General features: G+C 46.9%; 1 protein-coding gene across 4 annotated transcripts in view; it reads right to left on the reverse strand.

Annotated features, from left to right (window-relative positions):
- The window catches only part of LOC129813734 (voltage-dependent R-type calcium channel subunit alpha-1E-like), an 85,549-nt gene that overhangs the window by 42,920 nt on the left and 17,494 nt on the right, over window positions 1–25,135 (reverse strand). For all 4 annotated transcript variants that reach the window (XM_055866203.1, XM_055866204.1, XM_055866202.1 and 1 more), the window contains 5 exons: window positions 24,061–24,200; window positions 7,454–7,557; window positions 7,153–7,311; window positions 407–597; window positions 2–105 (listed from right to left, as the gene is read on the reverse strand). In XM_055866203.1, the coding sequence (XP_055722178.1) occupies window positions 2–105; window positions 407–597; window positions 7,153–7,311; window positions 7,454–7,557; window positions 24,061–24,200 (698 nt within the window). The remainder of the gene's footprint in view (window position 1; window positions 106–406; window positions 598–7,152; window positions 7,312–7,453; window positions 7,558–24,060; window positions 24,201–25,135) is intronic.

Consider the following 25,135-nt stretch of genomic DNA (forward strand, 5'->3'; position numbering starts at 1 on the left):
CCCGGAGAGGACTCCCAACACCAGGTTGAGTACGAAGAAAGAGCCGATGATGATGAGAGGAATAAAGTAGATCCAATTCCACATAAAGCCCAAGGCATCATTGGTCTAGCACACACGAGACGTGTATGTAAGTACAAGAAGTACAAGAACAGATACAAGATAGAGGCACCTATCAAACCTCCTGTGCATTCAGGAGTCCTCCACGAATCCACAAACCTTAGAGATACCCATGCAACACTCCAACATTCAGACAAAGCTCCCATTGACATCGATAAATCCTTCACTGTACGTGAAACATTGAATTACACATGAAGTCAGGATTTGACCCTCAATGTGTCTGCCCCAAAAATATGTATTTTTGTTGTTGTTGAGTAGCCTTAAAGTAGTTGGAGTGTACGGTACTCACATTGTAGAGTACAGCTGTCCATCCCTCCATGGTGATGCACTGGAAGACAGTGAGCACAGCGAACAGGATGTTGTCAAACTGGGTGATGCCGTCGTTGGGGCCGATCCATGACCCGACACAGTCGTACTTCTCTGGACACTTCCTGACTCCGCACGCAAACTCCACCTCGGTCGTATCCATCGTCTCATTTTCTAACACAGGACAAGGCAGATGTGGTTCAAATGTAAGTAGCACGCTCCTTTCTTCACCAAACTAACAACACAGTGTTGCAGTATTCCACCCAACAGCATGGGGAGCCTGATAACCACTGTCCATGGTGCGTTGTTTCAAATCAAATTGTATTGTCCACATGCGCCGAATACAACAGGTGTAGACTTTACAGTGAAATGCTTACTTACGAGCCCATTCCCAACAACGCAGAGTTAAAAAGTAAGAAGAAAAAAAACGAAAAAAAAGGAAATAGTAACACAATAAAATAACAATAGCGAGGCTATATACAAGGAATACCAGTACTGAGTCAATATGCATGGTTACGAGGTAATTGAGGTAATATAAATCAAATCAAATCAAATGTATTTATATAGCCCTTCTTACATCAGCTGATATCTCAAAGTGCTGTACAGAAACCCAGCCTAAAACCCCAAACAGCAAGCAATGCAGGTGTAGAAGCACGGTGGCTAGGAAAAACTCCCTAGAAAGGCCAAAACCTAGGAAGAAACCTAGAGAGGAACCAGGCTATGAGGGGTGGCCAGTCCTCTTCTGGCTGTGCCGGGTGGAGATTACAACAGAACATGGCCAAGATGTTCAAATGTTCATAAATTACCAGCATGGTCAAATAATAATAATCACAGTAGTTGTCGAGGGTGCAGCAAGTCAGCACCTCAGGAGTAAATGTCAGTTGGCTTTTCATAGCCGATCATTTAAGAGTATCTCTACCGCTCCTGCTGTCTCTAGAGAGTTGACAACAGCAGGTCTGGTATCTAGACATACAGTACCAGTCAAAAGTTTGGACACACCTACTCATTCAAGGTTTTTTCTATTTTTACTATTTTCTACATTGTCGAATAATAATGAAGACACTAAAACTATGAAATAACACATATGGAATCATGTAGTAACCAAAAAAATATCCATCAAAATATATTTTAAATGTGAAATTCTTCAAAGTAGCCACCCTTTGCATTGATGACAGCTTTGCACACTCTTGGCATTCTCTCAACCAGCTTCATTAGGTAGTCACCTGGAATGCATTTCAATTAACAGGTACGCCTTGTTAAAATTTAATTTGTGGAATTTCTTTCCCTCTTAATATGTTTGAGCCAATCAGTTGTGTTGTGACAAGGTAGGGGTGGTATACAGAAGATAGCCCTATTTGGTAAAAGACCAAGTCCATATTATGGCAAGAACAGCTCAAATAAGCAAAGGGAAAAGACATCATTACTTTAAGAGATGAAGGTCACTCAATGTGGAAAATTTCAAGAAATGTGAACGTTTCTTCAAGTACAGTCGCAAAAACTATCAAGCGCTGTGATGAAACTGGCTCTCATGAGGATCGCCACAGGAAAGGAAGACCCAGAGTTACCTCTGCTGCAGAGGATAAGTTCATTAGAGTTACCAGCCTCAGAAGTTGCAGCCCAAATTAATGCTTCACAGAGTTCAAGTAACAGACACATCTCAACATCAACTGCTCAGAGGAGACTGCGTGAATCAGGCCTTCTTCATGGTCAAATTGCTGCAAAAAAAACACTACTAAAGGACACCAATAATAAGAAGAGACTTGCTTATGCCAAGAAACACGAGCAATGGACATTAGACCGGTGGAAATCTGTAATTTGGTCTGATGAGTCCAAATTTGAGATTTTTGGTGTCTTCGTGAGACGCAGAGTAGGTGAGCGGATGATCTCCGCATGAGTGGTTCCCACCGTGAAGCATGGAGGAGGAGGTGTGATGGTGATTTGCTGGTGACACTGTCAGTGATACATTTAGAATTCAAGGCACACTTACCCAGCATGGCTACCACAGCATTCTGCAGCGATACGTCATCCCATCTGGTTTACTCTTAGTTGGACTATCATTTGTTTTTCAACAGGACAATGACCCCAAACACACCTCCAGGCTGTATAAGGGCTATTTGAACAAGAAGGAGAGTGATGGAGTGCTGCGTCAGATGATCTGGCCTCCACAATCACCTGACCTCAACCCAATTGAGATAGTTTGGGATGAGTTGGACCGCAGAGTGAAGGAAAAGCAGCCAACAAGTGCTCAGCATATGTGGGAACTCCTTCAAGACTGTTGGAAAAGCATTCCAGGTGAAGCTGGTTGAGAGAATGCCAAGAGTGTGCAAAGCTGTCATCAAGGCAAAGAGTGGCTACTTTGAATAATTTTTTGGATACTACATGATTCCATGTGTAATTTCATAGTTTTGATGTCTTCACTATTATTCTACAATGTATAAACTAGTACAAATAAAGTAAAACCTTTGAATGAGTAGGTGTGCCCAAACTTTTGACTGGTACTGTAGCTAGGGGTAAAAGTAACTAGGCAATCAGGATAGATAATAAACAGAGTAGCAGCAGCGTATGTTAAGAGTGTGAAAGCGTGTCTATGTGTGTATGTGTGTGTGTTTTGTGTATTGGTGTGTGTGTGTGTGTGTCTGTGTGTGTGTGTGTGTGTGTGTGTGTGTTGGAGTATCAGTGTAGTATGTGTGAGTGTGTGGGTAGAGTCTAGTGCATGTACATAATGTCAGTGCAAGAGAGTCAGTGCAAAAAAAATACAAATAATAATAAAGGAGGTCACTGTAAATAGTCCGGTAGCCAATTGATTAACTGTTCAGCAGTCTTATGGCTTGGGGGTAGAAGATGTTCAGGACCCTTTTGGGGTCAGACTTGGCGCTCCAGTACCGCTTGCCATTCAGTAGCAGAGAAAACTATGACTCGGGTTGTTGAAGTCTTTGGCAATTTTAAGGGCCTTCCTCTGACACCGCCTGGTATAGAGGTCCTGGATGGCAGGGAGTTTGGCCCCACTGAAGTACTGATCCGTACTCACTACCCTCTGTAGTGCCTTGCAGTCGGATGCCGAGCAGTTGCCATACCGAGCGGTGATGCAGCCAGTTAAGATGGTCTCAATGGTGCAGCTGTAGAACCTTTTGAGAATCTGAGGATCCATGCCAAATCTTTTCAGACGGATTACTTTTGCGCTGCTTCTGACCTTTTCCAAAGTCACCATAGACTGAAATAGGATTTAGGAGTAGCAGATGTCTAGAGCAGTGTTCCTCTCAACCTTAATTACAACAGGGGAGCTATGATCCTTTGTCCTTGGAGGACCACTTACATTAAAAACTGTCACTTGAGAACTGACTGAATCTGTGTCAGCTAACCATCTCAGGGACCACTCACCAACATCCCAGGGGTCAGTGTTGCTGCATGAATTGACAGTTGAGAAATACACATTTCTGGAGATTGATCATACAGTATATCCCTGGGTCAAACCATATTTTTTCCATGTTAGAGTAAATAAAATACTATTTGTGGCTTGTGTAATTACAGAGTAATCATTGTTGGCTAATTGAAATGTAGCTAAGCAGCTCAGTTAGGCACACTAATGTAACGGATGTGAAATGGCTAGCTAGTTAGCGGGTACGCGCTAGTAGCGTTTCAATCAGTTACGTCACTTGCTCTGCAACCTAGATGTAGTGTTGCCCCTTGCTCTGCAAGGGCCGTGGCTTTTGTGGAGAGATGGGTAACGCTGCTTCGTGGGTGTCAGTTGTTGATGTGTGCAGAGGGTCCCTGGTTCGCGCCCGTGTCGGGGCGAGGGGACGACGTAAAGTTATACTGTTACATTGATGCTGTTGACCCGGATCACTGGTTGCTGCGGAAAAGGAGGAGGTTGAAAGGGGGGTGAGTGTAACGGATGTGAAATGGCTAGCTAGTTAGCGGGTACGCGCTAGTAGCATTTCAATCAGTTACGTCACTTGCTCTGAGACTTTAAGTAGGGTTGCCCCTTGCTCTGCAAGGGCCGTGGCCTTTGTGGAGCGATGGGTAACGATGCTTCGTGGGCAACCGTTGTTGATGTGTGCAGAGGTTCCCTGGTTCGCGCCCGTGTCGGGGCGAGGGGACAACGTAAAGTTCTACTGTTACACTAACATGAACTCTTTTTGGTTCCAGGTAGAACCATTTTCGGGTTCCATGTAGAACCTTTTCTATAGAGGGTTCTACATAGAACCCAAAAGAGTTCAACCTGTAGCCAGAAAGGGTTCTACCTGGAACCAAAAAGGGTTCTCCTATGGGGTCAGCTGAAGAACCCTTTTGGAACCCTTTTTTCTAAGTGTACTTAGAAAAAAGTGTTAGATGGGACAGAATGATCCTCGTGAAGCTGCCAGGTAAAAGAGCTGCATTATAAAGATGTTCTGATAAACAGTGCAGGGGGAGAGAGAGTTAACTACAGTATGTTCAAGTTAAATACAGTATAATAGAGTACGTTAAAGTTAAATACAGTATAATAGAATATGTTAAAGTTAAATACAGTATGTTAAAGTTAAATACAGTATAATAGAGTATGTTAAAGTTAAATACAGTATACTAGAGTATGTTAAAGTTAAATACAGTATAATAGAAAATGTTAAAGTTAAATAAAGTATAACAGAGTATGTTAAAGCTAAATACAGTATAATAGAGTATGTTAAAGTTAAATACAGTATAATAGAGTATGCTAAAGCTAAATACAGTATAATAGAATATGTTAAAGTTAAATACAGTATAATAGAGTATGTTCAATTTAAATATAGTATAATAGAGCATGTTAAAGTTAAATATAGTATAATAGAATATGTTCAATTTAAATACAGTATAATAGAATATGTTAAAGTTAAATACAACATAATAGAGTATGTTCAATTTAAATATAGTATAATAGAGCATGTTAAAGTTAAATACAGTATAATAGAGTATGTTCAATTTAAATACAGTATAATAGAATATGTTAAAGTTAAATACAACATAATAGAGTATGTTCAATTTAAATATAGTATAATAGAGCATGTTAAAGTTAAATACAGTATACTAGAGTATGTTAAAGTTAAATACAGTATAATAGAAAATGTTAAAGTTAAATACAGTATAATAGAGTATGTCAAAGCTAAATACAGTATAATAGAGTATGTTAAAGTTAAATACAGTATAATAGAATATGTTAATGCTAAATACAGTATAATAGAATATGTTAAAGACAAATACAGTATAATAGAATATGTTAAAGCTAAATACAGTATAATAGAGTATGTTAAAGTTAAATACAGTATAATAGAATATGTTAAAGCTAAATACAGTATAATAGAATATGTTAAAGCTAAATACAGTATAATAGAATATGTTAAAGCTAAATACAGTATAATAGAATATGTTCAAGCTAAATACAGTATAATAGAATATGTTAAAGATAAATACAGTATAATAGAATATGTTAAAGATAAATACAGTATAATAGAATATGTTAAAGATAAATACAGTATAATAGAATATGTTAAAGCTAAATACAGTATAATAGAATATGTTAAAGATAAATACAGTATAATAGAATATGTTAAAGATAAATACAGTATAATAGAATATGTTAAAGATAAATACAGTATAATAGGGAGGAAATGTAGCACATAGGGGAAGGGGACCTCCTCCAGGGATAGAGGTAGAAGTGGGCAAAGAGGTTTTGCTAGAGAGAGAGTGTGAAGGAGTGTGGGGTAGTGTGTGAAATACAGGGAGTGTGGGGTAGTGTGTGAAATACAGGGAGTGTGGGGTAGTGTGTGAAATACATGGAGTGTGGGGTAGTGTGTGAAATACAGGGAGTTTGGGGTAGTGTGTGAAATACAGGGAGTGTGGGGTAGTGTGTGAAATACATGGAGTGTGGGGGAGTGTATGAAATACATGGAGTGTGGGGGAGTGTGGGGTAGTGCAGTGGTTCCCCACCTTTTCCGGTTACTGTACCACCAACTGAATTTTGCTCTGTCCGAGGTACCCCTGAAGTACTGTGAGAGAACAATTACGTATTTACCTTTTCATTTCTTATTAATGGTTAACAATTCATATTTAACTAATAGTAAGACATTTCTGTCCTACTAATGCTGTGTTTTTATGGTTTCCACTCTAGTTCCCTACAGTCAATCTGGGCGTATGGTCACTAGAGATGAGTTAAAGACTGCATTACAAAGACAATAATGTGTTTTACTAGAGATAGCTTAGGAGTAGAACAATCCCTCATTGTCTCAAAATCATCCCTGCATTTGAGAAACTAAGCCAGGGTGGGGTTAAGACAACAACCCCGCTCAGATAGCGACCGGATGAATCCAGAGTGGCTTATGGTGCCCTTGGTCTGCATGGGAGGGGTGGAACCAGCCATGACTAAGCATTGTTAGTGTCAGCTATATAAAGAACACTGCATTTGCGTACAGGTTAGATTACTCGGCCGAACAGTCAAGAGTGTTGGGTTGACTGGTCTCATTATTGCAATAATTAATCAATATTAAATAAAGATGATTGTTTGAAGAAATGACAAAGTTTCTCTCACTTGATTAGAATATTCCACGACATTACCCCGTCATGTGCATTTTACCAGTAGGCCTATGGTCTAGTGAGTCTTCTCAAGTACCCCTGTGGATAAGCCAAGTAACCCCGGGGGTCCTAATACCGCAGGCTGGGAACCACTGGGGTAATGTATGAAATGCAGGGAGTGTGAGGGAGAATGAAGTATGTTCCTACCCAGGATGTCAGCTGTAGGTAGACAGGTGTGGTGGAGCTTCCCGCTGTAGAACTCCAGGCCGATGATGGCGAACATGAGAATGGCGAAGAACAAGAGCAGGCCGATCTGGAGCAGAGGCACCATGGCCTTCATGATGGACTTCAGCACGATCTGCAAGCCTGGTGACACCACACACGTGTATGAATAGTTAATGCCTGATTGCCTCTGGGAATAAGACATTGTAGTAGAGTACAGACAGAGGTATTATGATACTGTAACTGATTAATATTTCAGCTGGTGATTGATATGCAGAGTACTTACTAGGGATCCCAGAGACCAGTTTGAGAGGCCTCAGGACTCGCACCGCCCTCAGAGTCCGCAGGTCCACGGGGATGTTCATGTGGGCCCCTGCTGTAGCCAGGATTCTGCCGACACATGTTTTCCAATGGAATAAATGGTTAATAGGTAGTGTGGTTTATGGATAAGGATCTTTGAGTGACAGAAGCGGTCTACGTTGAGGAAATCAAATTAACCCACAATTATCATCATCTGATAACTTATCACATTCAGAGCGACACTGTCAGCTTAACAGAATATTTCCATCATTCAGTATGGATTTGGGTAGAAAGCCAATAGCTTTTGTTGATGATTGAAATAAATTGTGCTGTCATGCTCACAATTCAAGCCAATCTTCCATGAAAGCAACTCAGTATGTCCTTCTCTTATTCTTAATTTGTGTCTAGGAAACAGTCCCTCTGTGTGTGGTTTGTTCCCTTTAAAAATTGATTAGTTAGACCTTTCCTGACGAACAGCACACCTTTAGGTTACAGCAGTTCTAATGGTTTCAACATTATGTCCTCTAATGCTTTTCAATGGTACAAGTCCCAAACACACACTGTATAGTGTTCTGCTGGGTTTAACAATAAGATGTTTTCTAATAATAAAGATGTTTTCTAAACATACGACTGCCATGCAATGGTTAATATTTGTATTATTTTATTAGGGTTGTCACATTTAGTCACTAGCCCATATGTCCATCAAAATGTTGGGCTTGTAGGAAAAGTCTTCATATGAGAATTGCACCATATGGATAACCCTCTCAGAGAGCCTCCAGTTGTTGGAATACTCAAGGATAGTTGTGTTGAAGCATTAGGTTGCTAAGAGAAGGACAAACTGAATTGCTTTCATGGAGGACTGGCTTGACCACACAATTGACAACACAATGTATTTTCATTATCAGCAAAAGCTATTTTCTGCTCAAAGATGCAAAGAAATGCTGCGATCTATTTAATAAACACAAGAGACCAGCAAAATGGATAAAAGGGTGTGGTGGCAGTAGCAGGAACAGCGGCATCTAGTTGGGAAAACCTGGTACTTGCATACTAATTTATGGTAAATAATGTAAGCAAATTCATTGGGGGGGGGGGGGTTGGCTGGACCATCACCAGAGTCACAGGAAATACATTACAAAGGATGAAAAAGCATACTCCAAACCACATCTTTATACTACTTCTCAAACATAGAGAACTGATACTGTACACTGGTTGTTGGGGTGGGATTGGTGTGGGTTGTGTGGGGGGGTGCCGTGGTGGCTTTTGAAATGTTATTGGATTCCTCATGTCTTAGTCATTGTTAAAAATAAATATGATCCAAATCCGATGTTAGGTACTATATTTATTGAAGATTATATGAATCCTATAAATTAAAATAGCCAATTTGGGTGCAATCAATTTGATCAAATACAATTTCACCAAAAGAATGTTTCAAGAATGCTAATCTTATCTGTTTCTAACTACAGAAATGAGTTCAGAACAATCTGAGATGGTGGCTTGCTGAAATGACATGGAATAACCCTATTCACATCCCTCAACAACCCACGTACATATTGACATCCCTCCACCCACGCACACAAACATTGAAAACATTTACAGCAACCAACAGGAAGTAAAGAAAGGCAAATCAGTCTCTGTATTAACTGTACTTCCTGTACATTGTACTGTACACTACATTGCTAACGCCATACATATATGACTTTGAACAGGTATTCATTCTATTCTATGTATAGATTAATCGATTAACTTCTGATAGTAAGTGCTGCGGATTGTGGGGGAGGGGGTGTGTGTTTGGGCAGAAAGCACATGGCAGAAACTCAAGTGTGAGCCCACGCAATAGAGAGAGGGATGGAGAGAGAGAGAGAGAGAGAGAGAGAGAGAGAGAGAGAGAGAGAGAGAGAGAGAGAGAGAGAGAGAGAGAGAGGAGAGAAAGAGAGAGAGAGAGAGAGAAAGAGAGAGAAAGAGAGAGCAGAGAGAGAAGAGAGAGATAGAGTGAGAGAGAGAGAGCAGAGAGAGAGAGAGAGAGAGAGAGAGAGAGAGGGAGAGAGAGAGAGAGCAGAGAGAGTGTGGAGAGGTGTGGGAGTCTACAGCCATCAAACACATTGAACAAAAGCTGTAGCACTGCTGCTCCTTCATGGCTGATTGGGCAGAGAATTTCTTTTGACCACAGATCACTAGTTTCATGCAGCTGAATCCCTTCTGTCCAAACAAATCACCAGAACAACATTAAAAATACAATCAATGCAAGGGAGAACCTACATAAAATGTTTTGTCCAAGTTTCGTTTAGAGCCACAAGACCAAAAGCCTGGTCCCAGATCCATTGCTGTCATTGTCAAGCCAAACACGATAATGAGTGCCAGTTGACATGATAGCACAAACAGACTGGCAGACCAGTCTGTCACATCTACACAGTCTAAATCCACCATGACCTGAACTGGAGAAATACACTAGCTATTAGAGAGAATGTTCAGAACACTCTTAGAACAAAGGGTTCCAAAAAAGTTATTCGGCTGTCCCCATTGGAGAACCATTTTTGGTTCCAGGTAGAACCCTTTTGGATACCATGTAGAGGGTTCTACAAGGAACAAGGGTTCTACAAGGAACCCAAAAGGGTTCTACCTGGAACCAAAAAGGTTCTTCAAAGGGTTCTTCTATGGGGACTGCCGAAGAACCCTTTAAGGTTCTGGATAGCACCTTTTTTTCTAAGAGTGTAGTTGTTAATGTAATGGATAGATATGAATAGCAGGGCCAGATTTCTGGAATTTATTTATGCTGTTTCTGTGTTGGTTTGTCGTCGTTTGTTCACGTTACACTGAGTGGCTGCTCTACCTTCGCCTCATAGTGTTACACTGTATTGTACTGAAACTGACTTTTAAGTGGTTGAATTCATTACATGAACAGAATGTGGCCTGCCGGCCTCTCCCACACACCTCCACCTACACAGAGAACAACCACTGAACACAGGGAGGGAAACATAAGAAGGAAAAAAAGATAAACTATTTGAACATCATGTTGCTGCCATTTTAAGAAGACTGCTTACAGCGAATGACAAGACGTACAGAGGAATCCTGTGTGTACGCCTATAGATGCCAGTACTAGTTTTAAGTGCATTATCTTCCATTTGATGTCCTAAACATAATGTTTTATAAAACATTCCACATGCTTCCTTTGGGATTAGAAAAGCAGGCGGCATTTATCCATTATTAGTCACCAAATAAATAGCTGGGCCTGTGTTTTCACAACGACTACCCACATGGGACTATAAACCATTGTTTATACAGTTCAATTAGACAAACATGATTGGAAATGAGACCCCTACACACTCTCTCTTTTAAAACTCAAGGTTGACACCCATGGTGAGTACAAGTACTTCTAATGCAATATAACATGTCAATTCATTTCTTGAGTTCACTATCAAGGGCACAATAGGATTATGTGACTGAATGATGCACGATTGATTGGTTGAGTGATTAACTTGTTAATTGATTGATTTGGGTGATAACTGCTGTAGAAAAAAAGATATTTCTGTATACAGACTGAGAAGGAAAATTAATGACACACACACACACAAACACACACACACACACACACACACACACACACACACACACACACACACACACACACACACACACACACACACACACACACACACACACACACACACACACACACACACACACACACACACACACACACACACACACACACATGGAGTAGCTGTCTCTGTGCCAGATGGCTAATGAATCATTCAGAACACCCACCAAAATATATTATGCATTACAGCTAAGTGTCACACACACTCTCCAACAGGGACAGCAGAGAGGGGCACAAGGGGCAGGGGGCAAAGGGTGGAGGACCGGGCTGGGGGGTGAGGGGAGCAGGGACGATGAGCTGGTCTGACACATACAGTAGAGAGAGAGGGGTAAGGGGAGCAGGGACGATGAGCTGGTCTGACACATACAGTAGAGAGAGAGGGGTGAGGGGAGCAGGGACGATGAGCTGGTCTGACACATACAGTAGAGAGAGAGGGGTGAGGGGAGCAGGGACGATGAGCTGGTCTGACACATACAGTAGAGAGAGAGAGGGGTGAGGGGAGCAGGGACGATGAGCTGGTCTGACACATACAGTAGAGAGAGAGGGGTAAGGGGAGCAGGGACGATGAGCTGGTCTGACACATACAGTAGAGAGAGAGGGGTAAGGGGAGCAGGGACGATGAGCTGGTCTGACACATACAGTAGAGAGAGAGGGGTGAGGGGAGCAGGGATGATGAGCTGGTCTGACACATACAGTAGAGAGAGAGGGGTGAGGGGAGCAGGGACGATGAGCTGGTCTGACACATACAGTAGAGAGAGAGGGGTGAGGGGAGCAGGGACGATGAGCTGGTCTGACACATACAGTAGAGAGAGAGGGGTAAGGGGAGCAGGGACGATGAGCTGGTCTGACACATACAGTAGAGAGAGAGGGGTGAGGGGAGCAGGGACGATGAGCTGGTCTGACACATACAGTAGAGAGAGAGGGGTGAGGGGAGCAGGGACGATGAGCTGGTCTGACACATACAGTAGAGAGAGAGGGGTGAGGGGAGCAGGGACGATGAGCTGGTCTGACACATACAGTAGAGAGAGAGGGGTGAGGGGAGCAGGGACGATGAGCTGGTCTGACACATACAGTAGAGAGAGAGGGGTGAGGGGAGCAGGGACGATGAGCTGGTCTGACACATACAGTAGAGAGAGAGGGGTGAGGGGAGCAGGGACGATGAGCTGGTCTGACACATACAGTAGAGAGAGAGAGGGGTGAGGGGAGCAGGGACGATGAGCTGGTCTGACACATACAGTAGAGAGAGAGGGGTGAGGGGAGCAGGGACGATGAGCTGGTCTGACACATACAGTAGAGAGAGAGGGGTGAGGGGAGGAGGGACGATGAGCTGGTCTGACACATATAGTAGAGAGAGAGGGGTGAGGGGAGCAGGGACGATGAGCTGGTCTGACACATACAGTAGAGAGAGAGGGGTGAGGGGAGCAGGGACGATGAGCTGGTCTGACACATACAGTAGAGAGAGAGGGGTAAGGGGAGCAGGGACGATGAGCTGGTCTGACACATACAGTAGAGAGAGAGGGGTGAGGGGAGCAGGGACGATGAGCTGGTCTGACACATACAGTAGAGAGAGAGGGGTAAGGGGAGCAGGGACGATGAGCTGGTCTGACACATACAATAGAGAGAGAGGGGTGAGGGGAGCAGGGACGATGAGCTGGTCTGACACATACAATAGAGAGAGAGGGGTGAGGGGAGCAGGGACGATGAGCTGGTCTGACACATACAGTAGAGAGAGAGGGGTGAGGGGAGCAGGGACGATGAGCTGGTCTGACACATACAGTAGAGAGAGAGGGGTGAGGGGAGCAGGGACGATGAGCTGGTCTGACACATACAGTAGAGAGAGAGGGGTGAGGGGAGCAGGGACGATGAGCTGGTCTGACACATACAGTAGAGAGAGAGGGGTGAGGGGAGCAGGGACGATGAGCTGGTCTGACACATACAGTAGAGAGAGAGGGGGTGAGGGGAGCAGGGACGATGAGCTGGTCTGACACATACAGTAGAGAGAGAGGGGTAAGGGGAGCAGGGACGATGAGCTGGTCTGACACATACAGTAGAGAGAGAGGGGTAAGGGGAGCAGGGACGATGAGCTGGTCTGACACATACAGTAGAGAGAGAGGGGAGAGGGGAGCAGGGACGATGAGCTGGTCTGACACATACAGTAGAGAGAGAGGGGTGAGGGGAGCAGGGACGATGAGCTGGTCTGACACATACAGTAGAGAGAGAGGGGTGAGGGGAGCAGGGACGATGAGCTGGTCTGACACATACAGTAGAGAGAGAGGGGTAAGGGGAGCAGGGACGATGAGCTGGTCTGACACATACAGTAGAGAGAGAGGGGTGAGGGGAGCAGGGACGATGAGCTGGTCTGACACATACAGTAGAGAGAGAGGGGTGAGGGGAGCAGGGACGATGAGCTGGTCTGACACATACAGTAGAGAGAGAGGGGTGAGGGGAGCAGGGACGATGAGCTGGTCTGACACATACAGTAGAGAGAGAGGGGTAAGGGGAGCAGGGACGATGAGCTGGTCTGACACATACAGTAGAGAGAGAGGGGTGAGGGGAGCAGGGACGATGAGCTGGTCTGACACATACAGTAGAGAGAGAGGGGTAAGGGGAGCAGGGACGATGAGCTGGTCTGACACATACAGTAGAGAGAGAGGGGTGAGGGGAGCAGGGACGATGAGCTGGTCTGACACATACAGTAGAGAGAGAGGGGTGAGGGGAGCAGGGACGATGAGCTGGTCTGACACATACAGTAGAGAGAGAGGGGTGAGGGGAGCAGGGACGATGAGCTGGTCTGACACATACAGTAGAGAGAGAGGGGTGAGGGGAGCAGGGACGATGAGCTGGTCTGACACATACAGTAGAGAGAGAGAGGGGTGAGGGGAGCAGGGACGATGAGCTGGTCTGACACATACAGTAGAGAGAGAGGGGTGAGGGGAGCAGGGACAATGAGCTGGTCTGACACATACAGTAGAGAGAGAGGGGTGAGGGGAGGAGGGACGATGAGCTGGTCTGACACATATAGTAGAGAGAGAGGGGTGAGGGGAGCAGGGACGATGAGCTGGTCTGACACATACAGTAGAGAGAGAGGGGTAAGGGGAGCAGGGACGATGAGCTGGTCTGACACATACAGTAGAGAGAGAGGGGTGAGGGGAGCAGGGACGATGAGCTGGTCTGACACATACAGTAGAGAGAGAGGGGTGAGGGGAGCAGGGACGATGAGCTGGTCTGACACATACAGTAGAGAGAGAGGGGTGAGGGGAGCAGGGACGATGAGCTGGTCTGACACATACAGTAGAGAGAGAGGGGTGAGGGGAGCAGGGACGATGAGCTGGTCTGACACATACAGTAGAGAGAGAGAGGGGTGAGGGGAGCAGGGACGATGAGCTGGTCTGACACATACAGTAGAGAGAGAGGGGTGAGGGGAGCAGGGACAATGAGCTGGTCTGACACATACAGTAGAGAGAGAGGGGTGAGGGGAGGAGGGACGATGAGCTGGTCTGACACATATAGTAGAGAGAGAGGGGTGAGGGGAGCAGGGACGATGAGCTGGTCTGACACATACAGTAGAGAGAGAGGGGTAAGGGGAGCAGGGACGATGAGCTGGTCTGACACATACAGTAGAGAGAGAGGGGTAAGGGGAGCAGGGACGATGAGCTGGTCTGACACATACAGTAGAGAGAGAGGGGTGAGGGGAGCAGGGACGATGAGCTGGTCTGACACATACAGTAGAGAGAGAGGGGTGAGGGGAGCAGGGACGATGAGCTGGTCTGACACATACAATAGAGAGAGAGGGGTGAGGGGAGCAGGGACGATGAGCTGGTCCTACACATACAGTAGAGAGAGAGGGGTAAGGGGAGCAGGGACGATGAGCTGGTCTGACACATACAGTAGAGAGAGAGGGGTGAGGGGAGCAGGGACGATGAGCTGGTCTGACACATACAGTAGAGAGAGAGGGGTAAGGGGAGCAGGGACGATGAGCTGGTCTGACACATACAGTAGAGAGAGAGGGGTGAGGGGAGCAGGGACGATGAGCTGGTCTGACACATACAGTAGAGAGAGAGGGGTGAGGGGAGCAGGGACGATGAGCTGGTCTGACACATACAGTAGAGAGAGAGGGGTGAGGGGAGCAGGGACGATGAGCTGGTCTGACACATACAGTAGAGAGAGAGGGGTGAGGGGAGCAGGGACGATGAGCTGGTCTGACACATACAGTAGAGAGAGAGAGGGGTGAGGGGAGCAGGGACGATGAGCTGGTCTGACACATACAGTAGAGAGAGAGGGGTGAGGGGAGCAGGGACAATGAGCTGGTCTGACACATACAGTAGAGAGAGAGGGGTGAGGGGAGGAGGGACGATGAGCTGGTCTGACACATACAGTAGAGAGAGAGGGGTGAGGGGAGCAGGGACGATGAGCTGGTCTGACACATACAGTAGAGAGAGAGGGGTGAGGGGAGCAGGGACGATGAGCTGGTCTGACACATACAGTAGAGAGAGAGGGGTAAGGGGAGCAGGGACGATGAGCTGGTCTGACACATACAGTAGAGAGAGAGGGGTGAGGGGAGCAGGGACGATGAGCTGGTCTGACACATACAGTAGAGAGAGAGGGGTGAGGGGAGCAGGGACGATGAGCTGGTCTGACACATACAGTAGAGAGAGAGGGGTAAGGGGAGCAGGGACGATGAGCTGGTCTGACACATACAGTAGAGAGAGAGGGGTGAGGGGAGCAGGGACGATGAGCTGGTCTGACACATACAGTAGAGAGAGAGGGGTGAGGGGAGCAGGGACGATGAGCTGGTCTGACACATACAGTAGAGAGAGAGGGGTGAGGGGAGCAGGGACGATGAGCTGGTCTGACACATACAATAGAGAGAGAGGGGTAAGGGGAGCAGGGACGATGAGCTGGTCTGACACATACAGTAGAGAGAGAGGGGTGAGGGGAGCAGGGACGATGAGCTGGTCTGACACATACAGTAGAGAGAGAGGGGTGAGGGGAGCAGGGACGATGAGCTGGTCTGACACATACAGTAGAGAGAGAGGGGTGAGGGGAGCAGGGACGATGAGCTGGTCTGACACATACAGTAGAGAGAGAGGGGTGAGGGGAGCAGGGACGATGAGCTGGTCTGACACATACAGTAGAGAGAGAGGGGTGAGGGGAGCAGGGACGATGAGCTGGTCTGACACATACAGTAGAGAGAGAGAGGGGTGAGGGGAGCAGGGACGATGAGCTGGTCTGACACATACAGTAGAGAGAGAGGGGTGAGGGGAGCAGGGACAATGAGCTGGTCTGACACATACAGTAGAGAGAGAGGGGTGAGGGGAGGAGGGACGATGAGCTGGTCTGACACATACAGTAGAGAGAGAGGGGTGAGGGGAGCAGGGACGATGAGCTGGTCTGACACATACAGTAGAGAGAGAGGGGTGAGGGGAGCAGGGACGATGAGCTGGTCTGACACATACAGTAGAGAGAGAGGGGTAAGGGGAGCAGGGACGATGAGCTGGTCTGACACATACAGTAGAGAGAGAGGGGTGAGGGGAGCAGGGACGATGAGCTGGTCTGACACATACAGTAGAGAGAGAGGGGTAAGGGGAGCAGGGACAATGAGCTGGTCTGACACATACAATAGAGAGAGAGAGGGGTGAGGGGAGCAGGGACGATGAGCTGGTCTGACACATACAGTAGAGAGAGAGGGGTGAGGGGAGCAGGGACGATGAGCTGGTCTGACACATACAGTAGAGAGAGAGGGGTAAGGGGAGCAGGGACGATGAGCTGGTCTGACACATACAATAGAGAGAGAGGGGTGAGGGGAGCAGGGACGATGAGCTGGTCTGACACATACAGTAGAGAGAGAGGGGTGAGGGGAGCAGGGACGATGAGCTGGTCTGACACATACACTAGAGAGAGAGGGGTGAGGGGAGCAGGGACGATGAGCTGGTCTGACACATACAGTAGAGAGAGAGGGGTAAGGGGATCAGGGACGATGAGCTGGTCTGACACATACAGTAGAGAGAGAGGGGTGAGGGGAGCAGGGACGATGAGCTGGTCTGACACATACAGTAGAGAGAGAGGGGTAAGGGGAGCAGGGACGATGAGCTGGTCTGACACATACAGTAGAGAGAGAGGGGTAAGGGGAGCAGGGACGATGAGCTGGTCTGACACATACAGTAGAGAGAGAGGGGTGAGGGGAGCAGGGACGATGAGCTGGTCTGACACATACAGTAGAGAGAGAGGGGTAAGGGGAGCAGGGACGATGAGCTGGTCTGACACATACAGTAGAGAGAGAGGGGTAAGGGGAGCAGGGACAATGAGCTGGTCTGACACATACAATAGAGAGAGAGGGGTGAGGGGAGCAGGGACGATGAGCTGGTCTGACACATACAATAGAGAGAGAGGGGTGAGGGGAGCAGGGACGATGAGCTGGTCTGACACATACAGTAGAGAGAGAGGGGTAAGGGGAGCAGGGACGATGAGCTGGTCTGACACATACAGTAGAGAGAGAGGGGTAAGGGGATTAGGGACGATGAGCTGGTCTGACACATACAGTAGAGAGAGAGGGGTGAGGGGAGCAGGGACGATGAGCTGGTCTGACACATACAGTAGAGAGGGGTGAGGGGAGCAGGGACGATGAGCTGGTCTGACACATACAGTAGAGAGAGAGGGGTGAGGGGAGCAGGGACGATGAGCTGGTCTGACACATACAGTAGAGAGAGAGGGGTGAGGGGAGCAGGGACGATGAGCTGGTCTGACACATACAGTAGAGAGAGAGGGGTAAGGGGAGCAGGGACGATGAGCTGGTCTGACACATACAGTAGAGAGAGAGGGGTGAGGGGAGCAGGGACGATGAGCTGGTCTGACACATACAGTAGAGAGAGAGGGGTGAGGGGAGCAGGGACGATGAGCTGGTCTGACACATACAGTAGAGAGAGAGGGGTAAGGGGAGCAGGGACGATGAGCTGGTCTGACACATACAGTAGAGAGAGAGGGGTGAGGGGAGCAGGGACGATGAGCTGGTCTGACACATACAGTAGAGAGAGAGGGGTGAGGGGAGCAGGGACGATGAGCTGGTCTGACACATACAGTAGAGAGAGAGGGGTGAGGGGAGCAGGGACGATGAGCTGGTCTGACACATACAATAGAGAGAGAGGGGTGAGGGGAGCAGGGACGATGAGCTGGTCTGACACATACAGTAGAGAGGGGTGAGGGGAGCAGGGACGATGAGCTGGTCTGACACATACAGTAGAGAGAGAGGGGTGAGGGGAGCAGGGACGATGAGCTGGTCTGACACATACAGTAGAGAGAGAGGGGTGAGGGGAGCAGGGACGATGAGCTGGTCTGACACATACAGTAGAGAGAGAGGGGTAAGGGGAGCAGGGACGATGAGCTGGTCTGACACATACAGTAGAGAGAGAGGGGTGAGGGGAGCAGGGACGATGAGCTGGTCTGACACATACAGTAGAGAGAGAGGGGTAAGGGGAGCAGGGACGATGAGCTGGTCTGACACATACAATAGAGAGAGAGGGGTGAGGGGAGCAGGGACGATGAGCTGGTCTGACACATACAGTAGAGAGAGAGGGGTGAGGGGAGCAGGGACGATGAGCTGGTCTGACACATACACTAGAGAGAGAGGGGTGAGGGGAGCAGGGACGATGAGCTGGTCTGACACATACAGTAGAGAGGGGTAAGGGGAGCAGGGACGATGAGCTGGTCTGACACATACAGTAGAGAGAGAGGGGTGAGGGGAGCAGGGACGATGAGCTGGTCTGACACATACAGTAGAGAGAGAGGGGTAAGGGGAGCAGGGACGATGAGCTGGTCTGACACATACAGTAGAGAGAGAGGGGTAAGGGGAGCAGGGACGATGAGCTGGTCTGACACATACAGTAGAGAGAGAGGGGTGAGGGGAGCAGGGACGATGAGCTGGTCTGACACATACAGTAGAGAGAGAGGGGTAAGGGGAGTAGGGACGATGAGCTGGTCTGACACATACAGTAGAGAGAGAGGGGTAAGGGGAGCAGGGACAATGAGCTGGTCTGACACATACAATAGAGAGAGAGGGGTGAGGGGAGCAGGGACGATGAGCTGGTCTGACACATACAGTAGAGAGAGAGGGGTGAGGGGAGCAGGGACGATGAGCTGGTCTGACACATACAGTAGAGAGGGGTGAGGGGAGCAGGGACGATGAGCTGGTCTGACACATACAGTAGAGAGGGGTGAGGGGAGCAGGGACGATGAGCTGGTCTGACACATACAGTAGAGAGAGAGGGGTGAGGGGAGCAGGGACGATGAGCTGGTCTGACACATACAGTAGAGAGAGAGGGGTGAGGGGAGCAGGGACGATGAGCTGGTCTGACACATACAGTAGAGAGAGAGGGGTGAGGGGAGCAGGGACGATGAGCTGGTCTGACACATACAGTAGCGAGAGAGGGGTAAGGGGAGCAGGGACGATGAGCTGGTCTGACACATACAGTAGAGAGAGAGGGGTGAGGGGAGCAGGGACGATGAGCTGGTCTGACACATACAGTAGAGAGAGAGGGGTGAGGGGAGCAGGGACGATGAGCTGGTCTGACACATACAGTAGAGAGAGAGGGGTGAGGGGAGCAGGGACGATGAGCTGGTCTGACACATACAGTAGAGAGAGAGGGGTGAGGGGAGCAGGGACGATGAGCTGGTCTGACACATACAGTAGAGAGAGAGGGGTAAGGGGAGCAGGGACGATGAGCTGGTCTGACACATACAGTAGAGAGAGAGGGGTGAGGGGAGCAGGGACAATGAGCTGGTCTGACACATACAGTAGAGAGAGAGGGGTGAGGGGAGCAGGGACGATGAGCTGGTCTGACACATACAGTAGAGAGAGAGGGGTGAGGGGAGCAGGGACGATGAGCTGGTCTGACACATACAATAGAGAGAGAGGGGTAAGGGGAGCAGGGACGATGAGCTGGTCTGACACATACAATAGAGAGAGAGGGGTCAGGAGCAAAAGAGCGCGAGAACATGACTCAATGATGCACCATTGATTGATTGATTGATTGATTGATGAGTACTACATTGATTGGTGAGTAGTACAATGGGATGTAGTGTGGCAAAGAGGGTAGAGACATGGAGAGACATGGACGAGTGACTAAATGGTTGTATGTTCAAATCCATGAAACAGAAAACTCCTAAACATACATAGTACTGTATAAGTGCATAATATACTGTAGCTATCCAGTTCTACTAATACATAATTGGAGTACCGACATATGCAATACAATTCACCTGGCATACAAGTCTACGCTAATCAACGACATCCAATCCACCGGTACCAAACTTGTTGCCGGGGGAGTTACTGTAATTGAACATGTTCAGAATCCCAGCAAATCTGGGGTTTTCTACACACTCTTCCCATAAAAATGAAGAATTCTTAATGAGCTCTGAGTCCCTGTAGATGAGGTTCCAACAATTTCATTAATTTCAGACGGAATGACAGCCGCCAGCTACTGGCCCACTGGCCTTGTTTCATTTCCCAGTCGCCTGCCGCCGTGACATGTGTGCTGTTCCTCTTATGTCTGACTTACTTCCTAGATGGCGGAGGGGAGGGGAGGAGGGGAGGAGGAGGGGAGGGGGGGAGAGAGGGGGAACATGCCTTCCACCAGAAAGTATGTCACATAAGTTCTTTTGGAACTTTTGGAGAAAAATTATTGGGAAAAATATGTTTGACCAGATACATATATCACAGTAAACAAACTGTATTTAATTTTAGTGAAGTATGACAATTGAGTGCTTTTTCCACCACTGTACTTAAGTACATTTAAAACCGTATCATTTTAGACTTTTACTCAAGTAGTATTTTACTGGGTGACTTTCATATTTTAGTCATTTAGCGTGCATTTGGAAAGTATTCAGACCGCTTGACCTTTCCACATTTTGTTACATTACAGCCTTATTCCAAAATGGATTAAATTAATTGTTTCTCATCAATCTACACACAATACCCCATAGTGACAAAGCAAAAACTGTTTTTTTGACATTTTATTTATTTTTGAAATTTATAAAAAATCTCAAACTGAAATACCACATTTACATAAGTATTCAGACCCTTTACTCAGTACTTTGTTGAAGCACCGTTGGCAGCGATTACAGCCTTGACTCTTCTTGGGTATGACTCTACAAGCTTGGCACAGCTGTATTTGGGAAGTTTCTCTCATTCTTCTCTACAGATCCTCTCAAGCCCTGTCAGGTTGGATGGGGAGCGTTGCCGCACACCTATTTTCAGGTCTCTCCAGAGATGTTCGATCTGGTTCAAGTCCGGGGTCTGGCATTCAGAGACTTGTTCCGAAGCCACTCCTTCGTTGTCTTGGCTGTGTGCTTAGGGTCGTTGTCCTGTTGGAAGGTGAACCTTAGCCCCAGTCTGAGGTCCTGAGCACTCTGGAGCAGGTTTTCGTCAAGGATCTCTCTGTACTTTGCTCCGTTCATCTTTCCCTCAATACTGACTAGTCTCCCAGTCCCTGCCGCTGAAAAACATCTCCACAGCATGATGCTGCCACCACCTTGCTTCACCATAGGGATGGTGCCAGGTTTCCTCCAGATGTGACGCTTGGCATTCAGGCCAAAGAGTTCAATCTTGGTTTCATCAGACCAGAAAATCTTGTTTCTCATGGCCTGAGACCTTTAGGTGCCATTTAGCAAACTCCAAGTGGGCTGTCATGTGCCTTTTACTGAGGAGTGGCTTCCGTCTGGCTTCTCTAGAATAAAGGCATGATTGGTGGAGTGCTACAGAGATGGCTCCTTCTGGCAGGTTCTCCCATCTCCATAGAAGAACTCTGGAGCTCTGTCAGAGTGACCATCGGGTTCTTGGTCACCTCCCTTACCAAGGCCCGTCTCCCCCAATTGCTCAGTTTAGCTGGGCAGCTAGCTCTAGCAACAGACTTGGTGGTTTCAAACTTCTTCCATTTAAGAATGCTGAAGGCCACTGTGTTCTTGAGGACCTTAAATGCTGCAGAAATCCTGTCTCGGAGCTCTACAGACAATTCCTTCAACCTCATGGCTAGGTTTTTGCTCTGACATGCACTGTCAACTGTGGGACCTTATATAGACAGGTGTGTGCCTTTACAAATCATGTCCAATCAACAGAATTTAACACAGGAGGACTCCAATCAAGTTGTAGAAACATTTAAAGGATGATCAATGGAAACAGGCTGAGCTCAATTTCGAGTCTCATAGCGAAGGGTCTGTGAATACTTATGTAAATAAGGTATTCATTTTGTATATTTTATATAAATGTGCAAAAATGTCCTAAAAACTGTTTTCGCTTTGTCATTAGGGAGTGTTGTGTGTAGATTGATGAGGATGTTTTTTATTGAATCCATTTTAGAATAAGGCTGTAACGTAACAAAATGTGGATAAAGGAAAGGGATCTGAATACTTTCTGAATGCACTGTAGCAGATGATCTAATCCAGAGCGATTTACAGGAGCAATTAGGATTAAGTGCCTTGCTCAACGGCACATCGACAGATTTTTCACTTAGTCAGCTCAGGAGCTGAAACCACCAACCTTTCAGTTACTGGCTCATTGCTCTTAACTGCTCGTGTACCTGAGTACTTTTCTATTAAGGTATCTTTACTTTTATTCAAGTATAACAATGAAGTATTTTATCCACCACTGTTATCGCTCACAATAATATGCAGTACGCAGCATGCAATATACTGAAGATGAGTAGCAATGAGTAGCAGGAAAAAGCATGACACATCTCTCATTTGAAATAGTGACACTTGTCAGGGGATGACGCATGGAACTGAAACAGCTTTGATTCACCCAGGTCCTGACCTGAGCTAGAGGCCCCCACAAGCATAGCGTATTAAAAACTCTCTCTCTCATACACACACAGACACACACAGATGACTACTCATGATACAATAAGAGTACAGCGTGGATGTTTTCTCTTTGACTCATTACCGGCTCAGACAAAAGGATGCACTCTATGAACTCCTCCATAAACTACAGTATGTGACCGTGCCAGACAGTTTGTCTGTCCTCGTAACACTTGAATCCAGAGACAGTACAGACATGTAGTGGTCTCTCTGACCTGCCGAGACCCCCCACTGATTATTCTGATTGAGTAACTGGAATATTTTGCACCAAGAGGCTCTGTTTCAGATTCTTCCATGTTGTTTAGACAGTTTGCGATGGGTATCTACTAAATGATGATAGAACAGCTGTTGAGTTTGGGTCTGTCCTAAACGGTGTGTCAACGTGATGCAGGTCCTTTTATGTAAGTGCATTCAGCGAGAGAAAGTGGAGAGAGAGAGAGAGAGACGTGGGCGTTGGGGTGAGCTGTGATGTCAACATGCCAGCAGCCATCTTCCCTGTATACTGTATGCTGCTTCCCTACATACAACAGAAAATACCAAATATGGATGCCAAAAATGTTGACTTTGAGCATTATGAAGAAGTAAAGTGTTAGATAAACATAAAGCAGAAATGAACCCAATCTCTCTCTCTCTCTCTATGCTCTCTCTCTCTCTTTCTCACTACATTTACATGTAATTCACAGAGGCCCTGGGGGGCAAAACTAAACAGGTTTTCGACACGACAGCCAATCCACTTATCCACCCACCTATCTGCTGGCTGCATAGCCACACTGTGCAGGGGAAGCACACACTTCACCTTGTTATGCATAAGCACATTTTTGTAATGATGAACAGCTATCTAACCAATCATTAATAGTAACTGCCTAACTGCAGAAGACAAGATCCATATGGATGTGTTTGCAAAAGAGTCCACAAGGAAAAACCAATGTGGACACATGGCCACAGGTTTGTAGGTCACGGAGAGGAGACGTAAGAGGCCCGTGCTGTCCCTCACCAGCTGAGCTTCAAGAAAATGTTCTGACTAAGGCCTTGATGCCAACACATTGGCACAAAATAAACAAGTGATATTTGTCCATCGTAAGTGTGCCAGAGCTTCTAGTCCAAATGTCCCACATAAATGCATAGCAATCCATATTTCACTAGTTGTAACTCACCCGCTGACCACCACGATGAAGTCCATGATATTCCATCCATTCCTCAGGTAGGAGCCTTTATGGAACACAAAGCCCAGGGCCACAAGCTTGATGCCAAACTCAAAACAGAAGATCCCAATGAAGTAAGGCTCAGTACACTCCTGTAGGGGGAAGATACAGTATGGATGCATTAGAACATCAGAGGGACACAAACCATATTGAACATTTACACAGGTATGCTTGTGAAGGTATGCACCCATGAGAATGTGTAGTTTAATACTGTCACGCCCTGACCTTAGAGATCCTTTTTATGTCTCTATTTTGGTTGGTCAGGGCGTGAGTTGGGGTGGGCATTCTATGTTTTCATTCTATGTTTTCTATTTGTATGTGTTTGGCCGGGTGTGGTTCTCAATCAGAGGCAGCTGTCTATCGTTGTCTCTGATTGAGAACCATACTTAATTAGCCTTTTCCCACCTGTGTTTTGTGGGTAGTTGTTTTCTGTTTTGTGTGTCTTCACCTAACAGAACTGTTTCGTTTTCGTTCACACTCGTTGTTATTTTGTTTAGTGTTCAGTTTTGAATGAAATTATAATATGAACACTTACCACGCTGCGTTTTGGTCTCCTCCATTAGACGTACGTGACAGAACTACCCACCACCAAAGGACCAAGCAACGTGGTGGAATGGACTCCTGGACATGGGAGGAAATCTTGGACGGAAAGGGACCCTGGGCACAACCGGGAGAGTATCGCCGTCCCAAAGAGGAGCTGGAGGCAGCTAAAGCGGAGCTGCAACGCTACGAGGAGTTGGCTCGAGGAAACGTGCACGAGAGGCAGCCCAGACTTTTTTTGGGGGGGGAGGCACACGGGGGGATTGGTGGAGTCAGGTAGGAGACCTGAGCCAACCCGTGCTTACCGTGGCAAGAGAGTGACCGGGCAGGCACCGTGTTATGCGGTGAAGCGCACGGTGTCCCCAGTGCGCACGCATAGCCCGGTGCGCTACATCACAGCTCCTCGCATCAGCCGAGCTATCTGGTCTCCAGTGCTTCTCCTCGGCCCGGGGTGTACTGCACCAGCCCTACGCACGGTGTCCCCGGT

The sequence above is a fragment of the Salvelinus fontinalis genome, chromosome 17, assembly GCF_029448725.1.
Source record: "Salvelinus fontinalis isolate EN_2023a chromosome 17, ASM2944872v1, whole genome shotgun sequence".
NCBI classification, from domain to species: Eukaryota; Metazoa; Chordata; class Actinopteri; order Salmoniformes; family Salmonidae; genus Salvelinus; species Salvelinus fontinalis.